Raw genomic sequence first — 16,922 nt, 5'->3', positions numbered from 1 at the left:
TGAACCCCATGGGAACAGAGCTCAGCGGCCACATTCAGCATTACCAAGAGCAGAGCTTCTCTTTGGCACAGAGGGATGACCAAGTCCCATGAGTGACCCGGTACTGGACTTTACCAGAACAGCCTCTGGTCCAGGCTAGCAGTCTGAGGGAGAGGGGCCAGCGCAAGATAGGGGCTCTGCAGACATCACGACCAGTTAGATTTTGAGAAGAGCTAATGTAGCAATAGTCATGCCTTATCTTCATACACGTTTATCCTCTAATTATCATCTGATTTACATGGAAGTTGTCAGTGGGGAACTGGATGGAGAAATCTGAGCCTTACACCCCCTCCCTAAGCACCAGAGGGTCACACATTTTATTCCTTTTATTCTGAATCTCCATCAAGACACTGCAATGGGAAACTCCCAGGGGACTTTTCATAGGATGGAATCATTTAGCACAAGTGGCATCATTTATTTTGGAAATGATTCCTGGGCTGTTACATAAATACTAATGAGGTGCATGACAATGTGTTCCACCTTGGAGTTTGCAGCAGAAGTCATAGAGATGCTGGCTCCTGGGAGGGAGAAAGAAGCAGCTCTTTACCACATGTCAGATTTTGTCATCAGGTGCACCTGGTTATTGTTATTTTTCCTTCCCACTCATTGCCTTAAATGATCCCTAAAGAAAAAGAAAAAATGGAGATGTAGCCAAAAAGAGAACAGGGTGGGTGAGCTATTGCTAACCACTGTTAGCACACACAGCTAGTTCTTGGTTATTTCTGCTGCCTGTGGAGATCTGTTAGGCCTGTTTGAGCTAGGTTCTGAGTAGGGCACCCTATGACATGCTCTGTAGTAGACAGAGACATAATTTTTTATTCTTAGGGTATATTTATAATGTGGTAGACGAGACAGCACTGGCAGGTAAATAAAAATACAAAGCAGAGAGCCATCTCTGGCAGATTCAAAGCATGATCTTATGTTAACAGTGACCTGCAGAACTGTAGTGCAAAGAGATGACTGGGACTTGGTGACTGACCTTGAAGATTGCCTCTGGAGAGCCAGCAGGCATGGGGAGGGGAACAGACAGCCCCTGTTCTCTGCCTCACAACTGCCATCTCGCCTAAGCCGCCATGACCTCTTCTGGGCTGCAGGAGTACAAGTTCCTAGGAGTTTCCCTGCTTTTATGCCCACTCCTGTCATGACCTATTTGCCTAGTTGACCAATATTTTAAAAAACAGACCAGATCCCCTGTTTCGTGCTTACAAAGCCTGGAATGCCAGGGCCTTCACGATCTGGCACTTGCTTGTGTCCATGATCTCGTTCATTCACACGTTTTCTCTTTCTTCAGTCTCTTGCTACCCTGGTTGTCTTTCTCTTCTTTGAACATGTCAAGCTCTTTTCTATCTTTGAGCTTAGCATTAACTGCTGTGGCCAGAAAGCTTTTTGTATCCAAAGAATGCCCGAAAAGTTGTCTTGGGGTATGTGTAATTATAGGGAGTGGTGCACTGAAACAAAGACCATGCAGACAGAAGAAAAAGCCATCAGGTATTGTCATTCGGAAGTATTTCGGTTTTTATGGGCAGTTTCTGGAGAGCAGCAGTGAGACAGGTGAAGCAGAGAGTGGGTGGTACAGCAGTCGGGGGGCTAAGCACACAATACTTTTCCACTTGCTAGCATATTTCTCAAAAGAATGAATAGGGTATTACTGGCCTGATCAGTAACGGTGCATGTGGGAAAAGAAGACATTGAGCGTGTTGACAAGCAGAGTGGGAGAAATCTGAAAAGAGGGTGCAAAGAAAGCCTCAGCTAAGGGGAAGATAATGGGAAAGGGCTCCGAGAGAGTGGGAAGGAAGAGGGCCATGAAACCAACTGCACAGTTTTGCAAATAACATAAATATTTTATAAAAGCAAGTGTCAGAATTGCGGTGGCTAGATCCACTATTATGGGTTGGATGTTTGTGTCCTCCAATTCATATGTTGAAATCTTTACCCCCCAGAGGATGATATCAGGAGATTGTATCTTTGAGGGGTGATTAGGTCATGAATGCAGAGCCCTCATGAATAAAATTAGTACCTTTCCTCACCCCTTCCACCTGGTGAGGACCCAGCCAGAAGATGGCCATCTGTACACTAGCAAGTGGGCTCTCACCAGAACCAAATCTGCTGGTACCTTGATCTTGGACCCAGCCTCCAGGAGAACTTTGAGAAGTAAATGTCAGTTTACAAACTACCTAGTCTCTGGTACTTTGTTATAGCAACCCCAGCAGACTAAGACAAGGTTTGCACATTAAACCTTCCAAGGTTTGCACATTAATCCTCTATAGAGAATCTACTGGGTGGTGTGATTCTATTACTGACAGAAGCCCTGGAATGCGCTAGGTGGGGCAAGTGCAGATATGTAACTCCAAGATGGGTGATTCCAAATCAGCAGCCATTAAGTTCACAGCACCACTAGCGAGACATTCTCAGACTCTGCCTTTACTATTATCTTTGGTTTGCTTTTTTATTAAGGTATTCCATATATCATTGGGCAAACAAATCTTAAGTGTACCATTCAGTAAGTTTTTATACAATGGATTAGTTTTGTGTGGTTTTTTTATGTTTATTCGGGTAAAATTGACATGCAAGAAACTTCACATACAGGGCCTCCCCTGTGGCACAGCGGTTGAGCGCTGGGCTGCGAGGCTGCCCACAGCCTCTGCAGTGCTGGTTCGATCCCCAGCCGCCAGGCAAGGGTCCCACATGGCGCGCAAACCTCTCCTGCCACTCCTGCTGCTCACCTCAGCAGTGTACTTCGTCAGTCTGCCTGTTCTGCTCCTCACTCTGGCTCTGGTGAATTCTCTCACCCTCCCGCGCTTCTGACTGTACCCTGTACTTGTATAAATAAATAAATAAATCTTTAAAAAAAAAAGAAACTTCACATACAGTTTGGTAAGTTTTTACATGTATACACCCATGAAATCATTACTACAATCAAAATAATGAGCCTGTTAATCACCCCCAAAATTTATCCCTTGGCAATCCCTCATTCCCATACAGCACCCTGGATCTGTAAGCATATGATATTATCACTGGAAGCGAAACTAGAGCATCCTTCAGTGTGAGGCTGACTGTTCCTCACTCGTGGGGAAGTCTCTTGGTGTATTCTGCCCAGTGCCCATGAATCTTGAGGTTGTCCAGTCTGTCTGGTAGGGACAGGCACCAATCCCAGCCCTGTGTGAGCACAGAGCTCTCTTTATTTTGAGTTCTTTCTCTGGCCTCACATAATTTCCTCACAGACATGTGGTGAGACATAAGCAGCTAAACCCCCAAAACGAACCCCTTGAGTTCTCTGTGTGTATGGTTCTTTCTTCTTTATCATTCTACCCTGAGATTTTTATTCACCTTCTCCTCCCTGTGCCTTCAGCTCTGTCTCTTCAACTTGGAAATCTGCCACTCTGTCTGAGTGTCTCCTCCGTGCATAGTCTGGAAAACTCTCCCAGAATAGTAAACCAGTGCCAACCTAGGGCTCAGCATCTCCATGTCCCATCTCTCAGGGATCTCTGTCTTTCATTGGTTCATGTTTTATCTGTGTTTGGTCACTTCAGCAAGAGGAGGGAAAACAAAGTCCTCATTACTCTGTAGACACAGACCAGAAGTGCGTGTCAAAGACTAGATGCATGTCCAACTTTAGCGGATACTGCCTGGAGTTTACTATAATAAATTCAACAAATTTTAATTGTAGATAATTTTCACTAATGCAATTGACATTTGTTTAACCCAGAACATATTGCTAGATTTTATTCCCCAATCTATAACAGTAAAGACTACAGGTGACAGGTTCTTAATGACATCATACACTTTTTTTTTTAACTTCGGTGATGTACACCTTCATTTAAAATGCATTATTAAAACTATTGAGTAAGTGGTGGTGGTGGCGAGGAGGGAAGGAAGCAGAGAGAGCAGATAAATCTGTCTTTGCTTGATTGATAGTTGTAATTATGTTTGACAACATATGCTTGCTAAGTAATCGCAGCTTGGATTTTCCCATAAACCTAGTGATATTAAATATTTAGTACTTTGCCCATTAGAAAATTCTCTGTTGCTCTGCCTCCTTCATGTTTTACTCCCATTTGGGGGTGGGGGTTGTGGGGGACATCCTCTTCTCAGATTGAAGGAAATCTGTATCCATATAACATCCTTCCCTGGTTCTTTTAGACTCTTATTAATGACTGTGCCAGCAGCCCAGTGCTGCCTCAAGGGGAACAACACACAGCGGTGGCGGGGAGGGGCGGGAGGAGGAGCACCCCTCTCCACAGCTGCTGAGGGACAGAGGAGTAGAAGTGGCAGAAATAGTTCAGGCTTTCTCACTTGAAGGGTATTGGAGTCCTAAGAAAGCTTTTTAGTAGCTCTCTCAGAAAATACATATTGAATTTCTAGCAAGAATGATATTTCCCTGAGGAGAGTTGCTGCTTGGCCTATACTTTTCTATATATTATGGACAATGTTCAGAGAAAGCAAATAATAAAAGACTATCTTTTTCAAGTTCTTATTTCCAGCCTTTGAGCTTCGTGTGGAATAATTTAATTCATTCTTGAGTCAGGTAGCTGCTTCTTTGATGCCTTTGTCTTTAGATCCTCTGTTTGTAAATCTTCCCTAAGAATAGATCAAAATGATGTTTACATCTGTTTCCAGAATTATGGAAGTAAGAACAGAAAAAGACTTTATGACTGTGGTTAACCCTTCTGTTATCTGCACTGTATAATGTAGTATTCAGTATTAGATCAGACATCTCTTTCAGAAATCATCACAGTTCTCACAACTCTAGACATTTACTTCCTTGGCTTGGACCAGTTTGCTTTACATTTATATTAGCTAAATCAGATACACTATGCCCTTTCCAGATAAAATACAAATTTGTAGTAACTGACATTAACCAGATTTTAAAATTCATTGTATATTTACCCTTTACCCAAAATGCATGCAAAATGATTTTCTCTGCAGGTCTGTGGGGGAAAGTCTAAGGAAGTAAAAAAAAAAAAAAAAAAATCAGGCACAATGGGAAGCCTTGGGTTGCTGAATCTGAAGGCTGAAATCATGTTTTCAGGGAGGTCAAAACAAACTGAATTACATAAGAGGGCTGCTGCTAGCATAAGGAAAGAGGAAAACATTGTTTGAATAGGTCTTCATCCCCCAATTTTCCTCCCAGATTTGTAGGAGAAATTCTAGTCTCCTGATATTTCTGCATCATTTTGGTTTTTACTCTGCTCCCTCTAGTTCTCAAGATACCTACTCCTCTCTTCTACTGTGAAATAGTTCATTCTTTAAGACTATGGCTTGATCTGAAACAGAACAATTGAACCTGAAATATGCTTTTAGTTTATTCTCGACTTTTGAAGGGCACAAGATCTGGTCTTCTTTTTGTAAAAGAACCATTCATTTATTACCTCATTCATTTGTGTGTTCATCAGTAGGTTGGCAGAAGATTTAACTTTCCAAGACTATCTGTGGTACCTGAGCCTGTCACTGACTTGAACAGTAGAAGACCCTTTCCAATAAAAATCGATATATTTTTACAGTCAAAAAAAGTAAATTATGAACAGGATAAAGAAGATTTAAAATTAGGAGCTGGAGCTACTAGGCTTTATAAGTACCAGCTAAATCTCATCTTGACAGGAGACATTAAAAAAGATATATTCTAAAAGTGAGGCTGTCTTATTGTTAATTTGGAAGTATTAAAGCCAGCTAGTACTTCCTGTAGAGTTGGCATAGAGAGTACTTGCTCTGTGAATGTGTGGTTGCTAGCTACTCTCTATATAGTGTCTTCCCACTATATAGAGAGACACTAATAATACACTAATAATAATAGTAATAATTTATAAATAAACATATCCTTCATAAATAATCCTAGATGCAAGTTGTATCTCATTCTTCTCCTTCTCATGAAGGACTTACCAAATTTCTTTACAAAGAAGAAGTTCTTTGTACAATTGGTTCCTTTGGAGAAATTCCCTAGACTTTCAATCTCCTCTTCCTACAGTTTGGAAATATGTAGGTATAGACCTAGGAACTAGCGATAACAAGCAAGGAATCTTTTTGTGGAAAACTTATTTCTTTGTGATTATTCCTCCTGTAAATTAAGAAAGTCTGCCATTAAGAATTAAACTTCAGGTTTATAGTTGCTTGTTGATTTTGATTTTTACTTTATTATAATTAGTCTTTTTCCTGGTCCCTTATTTAGGTTTTCTAAATTCCTGCTATGAGTGAGACCATCCGGTATTTTTCTTTTTCTTTCTGGCTTATTTTGCTGAGCATGATCCCTTGGGGGGAGGAGGGAGTAGGATCAAAACAAGGGGGAGTGGGAATTGTATGGGGACTATAACCAAGATGAAAATGCATACATTGTGCAAAAATGAAAAATGATGTAAAAAATATATAAAATTAAATAAAATTAAAAAAATAAATCAATAGCAGATATATGTGCTTCCTTGGGGGGGAAAAAAGAAAAGAAACAAACTTCAGAGCTTCTGCAGATTCTCCCTTTCCCATCCCTCCCCTCCTGTAGGGTTAGTGGAACCCTTGAAAGCATCCAGCTTTCTTCTCTGCCAGCTTAGTATGCATAACAAAAACGCCACCATTTGGGAGTATTGTGACTGCTTTTTATTTGGATTAAAAACTTCTTTGTAAAAACAGATTCCAGAATGTTCCCTCTGATCTATTAAAAAGAGAGCCCTCAGTACCTAAGATAGGAAGGAGAAGAGTAGAATCCAAAGACAAACTCAGCCATTTCGTGGGTTGGTCTGGTTGGAACCTGCACAGTCTAAACATTTTCTACCTCCCTAAATGATAACACCCTGAAAAATAGAGTGAGAAACAGAAGGCCAAGCTAGTATGGAGAGCATCATGCTCCATTTCCTTGTGTGGTGATGCTTCCCTATTCTGAAAGGATTTTAGGTAACAATCTAGATCTTTTTGCTTCAAAGTTTTGTACACATTCAGCACCTCACTGGATAAAATTGCTGATATAGCCACAGACCTGGTATTTATTTCTCCATAGATGCTGTGAAATCCACCTACGGTGATTATATATTGAGTTTGGAGGCAGCAGTATTCCCAAACAATCATTTCTCATTGTACTGATAGCCCATTTCTTCATCACATCAGCCTCCAGAAGGTGTGCTCACTCTTGCTTTTACTTTCTGAACTACTTCCCACCCCCCATGTAAGTCACCTCTGATACAGCCAAAGAGCAGCCCTGATAGGATTTTATGTGGCCACTTTTTCTCCAAATTGTTTATTTTTCATAAACAGTTGAAATCAAAATGTGCAGCCATTAGACTCCAGCAGAGCAGAGGTCAAGACCTGCCACAAAACTCTAACCTTCACTTAACTCTAAGACCATGCTGCGACTAAGCATGAGGATAATTTAAGTCTCTTAGGTGTGTAGGTATGATACATTCTGTGTATTAGCTGCCTTATCTCAATAGTAAATTATGTTTTAGAGACAATTTGTCCTTCACCTTATTTTGAGAGAAAAATCAATAAAGTTATAAGACGTTTCAGAGCTTAACATGTAAAGAACATGTTTGCCCAAATGTTAGTAAACAGGCAAAAATATCTAGATGATGGAGAGGTGGTGTGTGATCATTCTGCTTACATGCTGATTATTCATTTCTTAAGACTAGCTATCTTAGCATCTTAGGCAAAGATTAATTTTCCTGTTTGGAATGATTGAGAAGTGATGTTGTGAGTAATGAGAGTGTAGGAAAAAGAGTGCACTTTAAGAAAAAGTGTTCTCAGTCACTGGTCGTTGAAAAGAGGATTAGGCTCTTAACCACAGGCAGTCTGAACTCTTCTGTTTTGCACAATGTGCAAGTAACCTGCATCTCCACAGTTCCTTTCCTCATCAGTGTTTGTCTACTCATCCATCTTGTTGACTTTACAAAACCAGGTTTGATCTGACTAACATGATGCTTTGCTATAGAATTTTCTGATTGGGCAAAACCAAGGTCACTGGTCTCCACAATTTGAGTACAACTTAGTGTCTTTGTATAACATTTCATGGAGGAACCATTTTTAAAAGACCTTTCTAAGCCATTGGGAGCTAGAGATGGTATACCACTTGAATGATGACAGTAATGATATTCCAGATATAATAGTCCCTATCAACAGCTTCCTAGCTATAGTGGAGTTGTTGATCAATTCTACATGAAGGCGAAGGAGGAAGCCTGCAGCCATGGAAACCACATTCTTTTTATCAGAACTGATAGCAAAAGAGCTAGGTTTGGTTGGCCATGCTTCTGTCTTTCTCTGGTAGCACTGTAGAAAAATGGGGGGTCCCAGAGGTGGGAGCAACTGGAAAAGAAATGTTAGACTTGAACAGCCCCAAAACTTAACCTATACTTTGGGATGCCATTGATGAGTATGTACGTATGTATGTATGTTACTATATTGAGGTAACATTGGTTTACAACATTGCATATGATCTAGGAGAATAGGTTCACACCTGCTCAGGCGTGTGTCCCCACACCACCCCCACCATTCATGTACCCAGATTCCTTTACCATAAACCATTGGACCCCCCTCTCCCACTTTGTTCCTGTCTTCATGTTCCCTTCCCCACTAGTAGCCGATTAGGAAGTTTTTAATAGATGGATCAGTCTCCTGTAGTTCTACTTGAATGGCCAGGCTGGTCAGAGAAGCCAGTGGGGGAGGGGGGAAGTCATAGAACTCCAGGCCAGGGTTCATGGTATATTGCCTGGAACGTGGCGTCTGCATGAAGCCTCCCTGATGTTCCCCCACTCTCCCTTGACCTCTAAAGTGCCCTCCACTCCCACCTCACGACACCTCAGATGATGCTAGTCACTAATCCTACTGTGCTATAGTACTGTTTTGTACCATTTTCATCCTCCTCCCCGCCCACAAGGTTCTCAATTCAGAACCGTATCTTATTCAATCTTTGCACTGCCCACAAAACTTACTTCTGTGTCTTCCATCTTATAAATGTTCCATATATAATGTGCTAAATGCGTAAATATACAAATTCAGTGGTGTCAGCAATTAGTGTTTCTCAGAATCAACTAAGGAGATCTAAAATATAGCAGCTAGTGCCATTCCCCCAGAGATTCTGATTCATACAATTTGATGTATTTGTGGTAAAATTCCCAGGGGATTCTGATGGACAATTGGCGTGAAGAACCAAGGGACAGGACTGATTCCTGGTGGTCGCAGTATCGCCTGAGAGTATCATGTCCCCTACCCTTTTAAATGTCTGTCTATTTACCATCTGCTCATGAGAGTTGAAGCCATGACAGAGTGTCTTTTAAAATTATTCAAAATGATAATGATGGAGTTGGCCATGTGGAGATACTTGAACTTGCCACTTTGTGATATTACTGACCCAGGTCATTTGGTTGTGTTTTCCAGGGTATGCTATCAGTTTTCCTTTGGAAGGAGAAAGCAAATGATTGCTTTTCACTAGATGTCTGGCTTATTTTTTTTTAATCAGTTCTAGATACCAAAAACACTAAAGCCAAGAAGGAATTAAAAATTGGCTCTTCCATGCTTCATGGAACTCAGAAAGTTCGGCAATGGTGTGTTTGTGCAAGTGTTTTGATTTCAGAAGGCGCAAGTCTTTATTTAACTCTATATAGTGTATATATAATAATATAATTTTAAGACACCTGCTTCAAAATAGAAACTGGGATGTTGGAGATAATAACAATAAACAAAAATTAAATCCAACCGGGCTCAGTGCCCAGGAAAGCTACCCAGACTCCTGCAAGTGGGCAAGGAATAAACTAATGGAGGGTGGAGGGGGAGGCAGAAATGGATGAGTTGTAGCTGCCTCTGCAAACTGTACCTCTTAGTGTGACCCATTGAATGGGGTATTTGTCGTGTGGGTGGGGTTTCTGCCCTTCTCAGGTCAGTGACAGACTTTCAATGTGGCAGGCCTTCCTGAAAAGCCCACATGCAGTAACTCCAGCCATCCTGTGTTGTGTTTGAGCTTTTATAGTGCTGTAAACTCCTTGGAAATAAATGGACCAGAAGTAGAAATAGGCGTTCACAACAACTTTAACTAGAAGGAAAGGGCTTCGTGTTTCCCAGGATGCCTGAATGTCGTGTGATTTACATAAATGAGGGAGGAAATCCTCTTTGTGTGTTTAGGGGTGTGTGTCTAATACAGGAACACATGTTTTCCTGTTATTGAAAAGCATTCTTTAATCTTTTAAGCACATTTAAGGACCCGCATGTATCCCAGGTGTGGTGTTTCCTTTAACATAAAGCACAAGAGCGGGGCATAACTGTCAGAGAAACATATTTGTGTCATAGGAGACTTGAAAAAATAAACGAATTAAATGGATAGATGGACAGATTCCTGGGCAGGTTGGTAATATTGCCTGAATTTAGTTGGGAGAACGGTTATTTCTAATGGGACTCACAGACTGATACATGGAGCTGTGGGCCAGGGAGGCCATTTATGAATAGAAGACTATAAAATTGCCTCTTATTGTGGATGTCCAGAGGATGATGACTTTTTAACCATAAATGTAAATGTAATTGGGGCAAAGCGTTCAGAAACTTTTAGCCAAATATAACAGAGATGATGGATAATAAACCTGAAGTATTATTTGAAATTTTGTAAAATGTTTGCTAAATTCTGGTTAGGAACAAAGTGAGGAGATTATACTAAGGCTGAAAAACAGTTTTTGGTGCTGCCTTTGGGTTCTTACCGGATCTAAAGGCAGGGTGTCCACATTTCATTGCCCTTGGGATCCCTGATTTCCTGTTTTAATGACCCCCAGACACTATGACTACACTAAATTATGGTATGCATGAAACAGCCAGTCACTGGAGTAGATGCTTTCTGTCCTCCCTCCCACAAGGGTTCTTTTTGCCATCTGTTAAGCATCTGCCATGTTATTTGAAAAATGTGAATTCTGGGGGCATATTTGAAATAAGTCTTATTAGGACTTTGTTCATTACAAAGAAGCATTCTCCACTCTTCCTGGCTCTTTCCATTGCATCATTTCTACATAATCTTACAATTCCCACAGCCAGGGCTCAAGGAGGAGCTTTTAGGAAAGCCCTTTCAAAATACTTTATTGCATCCCCCACCCCACCACTGAGGCTCTAAATCACAAAATGAGCAGATATAGAAATAGTCAAGTTGACTGTCCTGGTGCTAGGCTTGACCTCTGTCTGAGAGGTGGTGCTGTCCATCCTTAGCAGAAGCACCAACTAAGACTGGAAGGGGACCATCCTGGTCCTGCAGGTGTGGTAACCTCAGGAATTCACCTGGGGGGTGGGGTCTCCTAAGAACAGATACAGTCATAATCAGACACAAACTAGATACCAAGTGGACTATATTTTAGAGATAAATAGTTTTGTTTTCTTTTGTGTATGGGAGGTATTACTCCTTATAATTAAAGTCCAAAATATTTACACCAGATTATAAATCACAAATATATATTGTAATTCCCTAGGGAGCCAGTAACCTGTACTTCCTTTAAATTTCAGCTTTCCTCATTGAACCCTGCCTCATGTCCCTCAACCCTATGTGCTTCTTTCCCTAGTCAGTAATTGTGTGCTGTGGCCTGCGTTAAAGGACTTGATGTTATTCCAATAAGTTGTGTCTGGTTTGAATGGATGAAGACATAAACAAAGCATACCTTGCAGTTGTGATTATATTCTAACTGCTTGACAGTGGAGGTTATAAAACTTTTTTTTGAGTTTTTGAGTTCACTTTCACTAAAGGCATACATTCATTGTCATTTTCATAGACAGACAGGCAGATAGATGGATGATAGATTTACGTAAATATACATGTATATTTATATTTCTCTCTCTACTTCTTTCTATTTCACTTTCTCTCCATACTTGTGTATGTGCATGTAGGTGTCAAATAGAAACACCACTAAATGAGGGAACAATGCAGCCTGCACACCACTAATCTGAGTGGTCTTTTCTTGGCAGTGACGAACAAGAAGCCCACGCAGGCGTCCATCACGAAAGTCAAACAATTTGAAGGCTCCACATCATTCGTGCGGAGATCACAGTGGATGCTTGAGCAGCTTCGCCAGGTCAATGGCATCGATCCTAATCGGGTGAGAGCAGTGTCCAGTGCTGAGCGAGGGTGCTTGCCTCATACACGGCTTGCACTTGACCTTGACAGGGTAGCAGTTGTCTGCGTCATTTTTAACCAGGCTATTTCTCTATTTCATTTATGTGACCGTGACTTTTCTGATCCCTGTCATTTTCTTAAGGGAAATGATAAATCTTTTCATTATGTTTGGTAGAGAAGCCTAAGGGAATGCATACTGAACAAAGATCACCGCCAATAATGTGTTTATCGGAAAGTGCAAAGGCAGAGTTTAGATAATACATCCACGGTTATCACTGTGAAAAACCATGTTCATCAAAGTTCATTTAACTCCTAATTCCCCCAATGATGACTTCTATTTGCCAAAAGTCAAACTAATGAATAATACCTTACAAATTAGTTATTAGGATCCCACTGGACTTCATGAGAGAAATGTTTTATCGTAGAATTACCTACTCAAAATATTCCCTTTTACCCACACCCCCTCACCATAACATCAGTAATGACGAAGAAGGAAATGTAAATTGTAACTGTGTACTAAAATATTAAGAGGAGGTGGGCCTCCCTGGAGGTACAAGGGGTTAAGGCTCAGCACTAAAAAGTAATTCACAGCCACTGCAGCACGAGTTCCATCCCCTGGCAGGAAACTAACATGGTGCAGCAGACCTCTCCTATCTCGCCCATTGCTCCCCTCAGCAGTTTATTTCAGTCAGTCTGCCTATTCTGTTACCCACTCTATGTCTGGTGAATCCTCTACCCCCCGCATCTCTGGCCTGTATCCCAGCTCTTGTATGCATAAATAAATAAAATCTTTAATAAAATAAAAGAATAAGAGGAATATTTCCCTAACAAAGGGAAAATATTATTAGGGTTCAGTGTTAAGATCATGTAAGAATCCTTTCCAAGTAGTTGAGAAAGTAAAATGTAGTCTGAATTGGCACTTAAGTCAATAAGTAGTTAGGGGCTCCTGTGATAGTAGCTTCCCAAGACATGTATAATACTGCAAGATTTGGGGTTTTCTTGATGAAGAGAGAGAAGTGTGCTCTCTATACAGCTGGTTGCTAATAAAGATGAGCTTTATGGTGAGGAGCAAAGCTCTAACAGGTTGAAACACCTGTTTTAGTCTCTGAGTCTTCTGATGGGGCAAGCTGGGAGCAGCAGTGTTTATACATTGTGGTCAGTGGTTATTTCGCTGTCTTTTCCAGGATTCTGCAGAATTTGATTTGTTGTTTGAAAACGCTTTTGACCAGTGGGTAGCCAGCACAGCCTCGGAAAAGTGCACCTTCTTCCAGATTCTGCACCACACCTGCCAGAGGTACCTCACCGACAGGAAGCCGGAGTTTATCAACTGCCAGTCTAAGATCATGGGAGGTGAGTGGTCACCTGTGTGATTCTTGCCATCTGCTTCCTTAGACTGCTCTTTACATAAAAAGTCTTAAAAAAATCAAGATGTGTCAGGCCTCCCCAATGGAACAGGGGTTAAAGTCTCAGAGCCATCAAGCTATCGCCTGCCACTGCGGCACGAGTTCAATCCCTAGCCAGAGAGATGACCCACATGGTGCATCAGACCTCTCCTGTCTCACCCGCTGCTCCCCTCAGCAGTGTATCTCAGTAGATTGGCCTGTTTTGTTCCCCACTCTGTCTCTGGTGAATCCTCTCACTCCCCGCACCTCTGACCTGCATCCCAGTTCTTATATGCATATATAAATAAAAATAAACCTTAAAAAAAGAATCAAGATGCTCAAAAAGTAGACAATTATAGGCAGCTCACTGCATGCTAAATCTAAACATGTGCCTCGTTTTCACTCCAGAATAAGTTTTTCAGAATAATTAACCACTTTGCTGAGGTTACTTGTGCTCTAAGGACAACCTGTCCCTTCCAGCTTGGTTTTTCTACTCCCATTTCTGTCATTTCATTGCAGAGCTCTGTTTGCTGGGTACTTTTTCCTATTATTTCTCAAGATATTTTACAAATATTAATTTAAAAATTCTTACAGTATAGTAGTTCCTTTCTTTTTAATTTTTTTAAAGATTTACTTATTTATTTATACAAGCACTGGGTACAGTCAGAAGCACAGGAGGGTGAGAGAGTTCACCAGAGTCAGAGCAGAGAGCAGAGCAGGCTGATTGACAAAGTACACTGCTGAGGGGAGCAGCAGGTGGCAGGAGAGGTCTGCGCGCCATGTGGGACCCTCACCCAGTGGCTGGGGATTGAACTAGTGCTGAAGAGGCTGCAGGCAGCTTCGCAACCCAGTGCTCAACCGCTGTGCCACCAAGGAGGCCCAGTAGTTCCTTTCTTTTAAATTGTATAACTCATATCACATTTACTCTTTGAATGGCACACAGAGAAGAGCTGGGATGCGTGCTACAAGCCAGCCATCAGGGGCAACACCAGCCTTGGCAACTTAACAAGAAACATTTAGTGGATGATTAACACCTTTCTTCAATGTGGCATTTCTTATTAGGGGATTGAAACTGTGCTTAAAATATAAAAACCTCACTAATCACTATGTCAGTTGAAGAAGAGTGTTTATGTCACTGGTCTTTTCACTGACCTATTCTACCCAGTTTGAAAGAATTTTTTTTAAAAAGGTGCCAACTGTGTCTTAATCAAATGTCACATGAAGGTCACATTAGAGCCATTACTACATCTCCTTGGACTGAATATAAATTTTAGATGAATGGGGGTACAATCTGTTATTCTGTTCTAGTAAGTGATGTTTTTGTTATCATTTTGCCATCGGTCTGCTGCTGCTTGGAGGACACTCTGCTGGACCCCCTGGTGAGCCACCAAGGTGTTGGCACTTTTCTTAAATAGGAAGTTGTGACACCCTAAGAACTGTAAGAGGCCTTTCTGGGGTGTTAATGAACACACTTTTTCCTAGGATTACCTTCTCATATCCTAGGAAAATAGGAGAGGTGATAAATGGTGTATATGTTCTTCAAAGTGGCCACATCCTCTGTACAAAAGTGAAAAATGTTAGACAGAGATGAAAGGAATAGGAATATCAAATATTAACCTCTTACTGTTGAGGAAATATAATGAGATATAGCTTTCTGTCTTATCTGTGCTGCTGGAACTGCTGGAACGAACCTTGCTTTGAAAGTCCAGCCTCAACAGAGTTGGCAAAAGGTCAGAATGTGCCAGGAGTGACTGGGCTGGTGGCCAGGAAATCCTTAGCCTTAGCTCTTTCTTAGCCTTCATTACATGGGCTTTCTCTGCTAGCTTAGGATTCCATTTGCATCTTGATCTTAAGGTCCTGCTATGAAATATTTCCTTATCAGTGTTGGTTTGGGCAGTAGCTTGGATAGATAGCACTTAAGCACAGAGACCCCTATACAAATTGTGTAACATTATGAATTTAAAATCTTTGTGCCCTTGGAGAGGAACTCCCCTCCAGCTTCCCCTTCATCATATGCCATCCTGAGTACAGAGTGGCTGGTCACAGCCCCAGTGGCACTGGGAGGCAAGAATGTCCCCGATTTACACTCCGGCCCTTGACAGGGACACCAGCCACTTCCTTTCTGCTCAAGCTGGGAGAGCTTGTGACACTTCTCCCCTGATGTCAAATGACATTGGCTTTGACTTGCATGACACATGACACAGTATCGGTGGACATTTCTGCACTAGGCAGGGCCTCTTGTCTGTAGCCTCTGAAGCTCTTGTTTTTTTCTCTCCAAACAGGTCCTTTCAGTCCTGCATTCACTCTTGGGTCATCATCCAATCATACAACAAATATGAACTAAGTGCTTCCTGTGTGTGAGCCTGCACATGGAGAATGTTTCTATATTTGGCCCCTTAATAGACTCCTTAAGAGACTTAATTGCCACTACCAAATCCCAAACTGGGCGATCCCTAACAGCCTTTCCAACAGGCTCTTCACTTACCTTCTTTACTATTCTTAGACGTTCCCACACAGTCTCACCCAAGTGCTTGGCAGTCATTGACCCAGTGTTTTCCATACCCACAGTCCCCAAATCATGCAGAATTCTGATAGAAATCCATATCACCCATGTTAGGTTGTTGGCAATTATAGTGTGTAAAGCAAAATGTTGATTCCTTATAATGGAAAGAGAATAAGTTAATGTAACCAAGTGCCAGAAATGAGCTCTGCCTTTTGTGATGAAGGTGTTCCTTCTTTAGATCTCAGTGTTCCCAGGTGTAACATGGGGAGCTTAGACTGGATGATCTCTGAAATCCCTCTCAGTTCTATCATTTGGAGAAACTATAATCCTAAATTATAGCTGTATTGTGTAGGTTAATCCCTTTTTAATTTAAGAATCACATAGGGCCTCCCCGGTGGCGCAGTGGTTGAGCGCTGGGCTGCAAAGCTGCCTGCAGCCTCTGTAGCGCTGGTTCGATCCCCGACCGACGGGCAAGGGTCCCACATGGCGCGCAGACCTCTCCTGCCGCCCGCTGCTCCCCTCAGCAGTGTACTTCGGTCCTTCTGTCTGTTCTGCTCCCCGCTCTGGCTCTGGTGAATTCTTTCACCCTCCCGCGCTTCTGACTGTACCCAGTGCTTTATAAATAAATAAATAAATCTTTAAAAAAAAAAATCAGATAAAAGATTTTGTGCAGTTGAATATTGACTGGTCCTAAAGAAGGCAAACAGTTTGAATTAAGCACATAGTAATTTGTTAGCAGCACATATGTCCTTAATGAAGGCAGCCTGTCTTATTTAAACAGTTGTTTATCCTTGATAACAGTTGTACCAACACATCCTAATTAATTAGCATGCTGATTAGTCTTCCTTTCTGCCAGTTATCACATTTCAGAGAGAAAAATTGTATAGTTCTCAGGTTACTACATTCTGACCCCTTTAATTTGGGGGCACCTACCCATCTTCAGCAGATGAGA

The 16,922-nt window shown here is 41.6% G+C and overlaps 1 protein-coding gene across 4 annotated transcripts in view; it reads left to right on the top strand.

Annotated features, from left to right (window-relative positions):
* Positions 1-16,922, top strand: part of STXBP6 (syntaxin binding protein 6) — a gene marked incomplete at both ends in the record, with an annotated part of 166,522 nt that overhangs the window by 98,379 nt on the left and 51,221 nt on the right. For 2 of the 4 annotated variants that reach the window (XM_084240880.1, XM_084240879.1), the window contains 2 exons: positions 11,938-12,068; positions 13,270-13,435. The exons of 1 other annotated variant lie outside the window; for it this stretch is intronic. In XM_084240880.1, coding sequence (XP_084097006.1) covers positions 11,938-12,068; positions 13,270-13,435 — 297 coding nt within the window. The remainder of the gene's footprint in view (positions 1-11,937; positions 12,069-13,269; positions 13,436-16,922) is intronic. One more of the 4 variants, XM_084240881.1, reaches the window with a different exon arrangement.

The sequence above is a fragment of the Talpa europaea genome (assembly GCF_964194135.1).
Source record: "Talpa europaea genome assembly, chromosome: 8".
NCBI lineage: Eukaryota > Metazoa > Chordata > Mammalia > Eulipotyphla > Talpidae > Talpa > Talpa europaea.
Note: the sequence above shows the minus strand (reverse complement) of the source record. Positions and strands in the feature narration are given on the sequence as shown.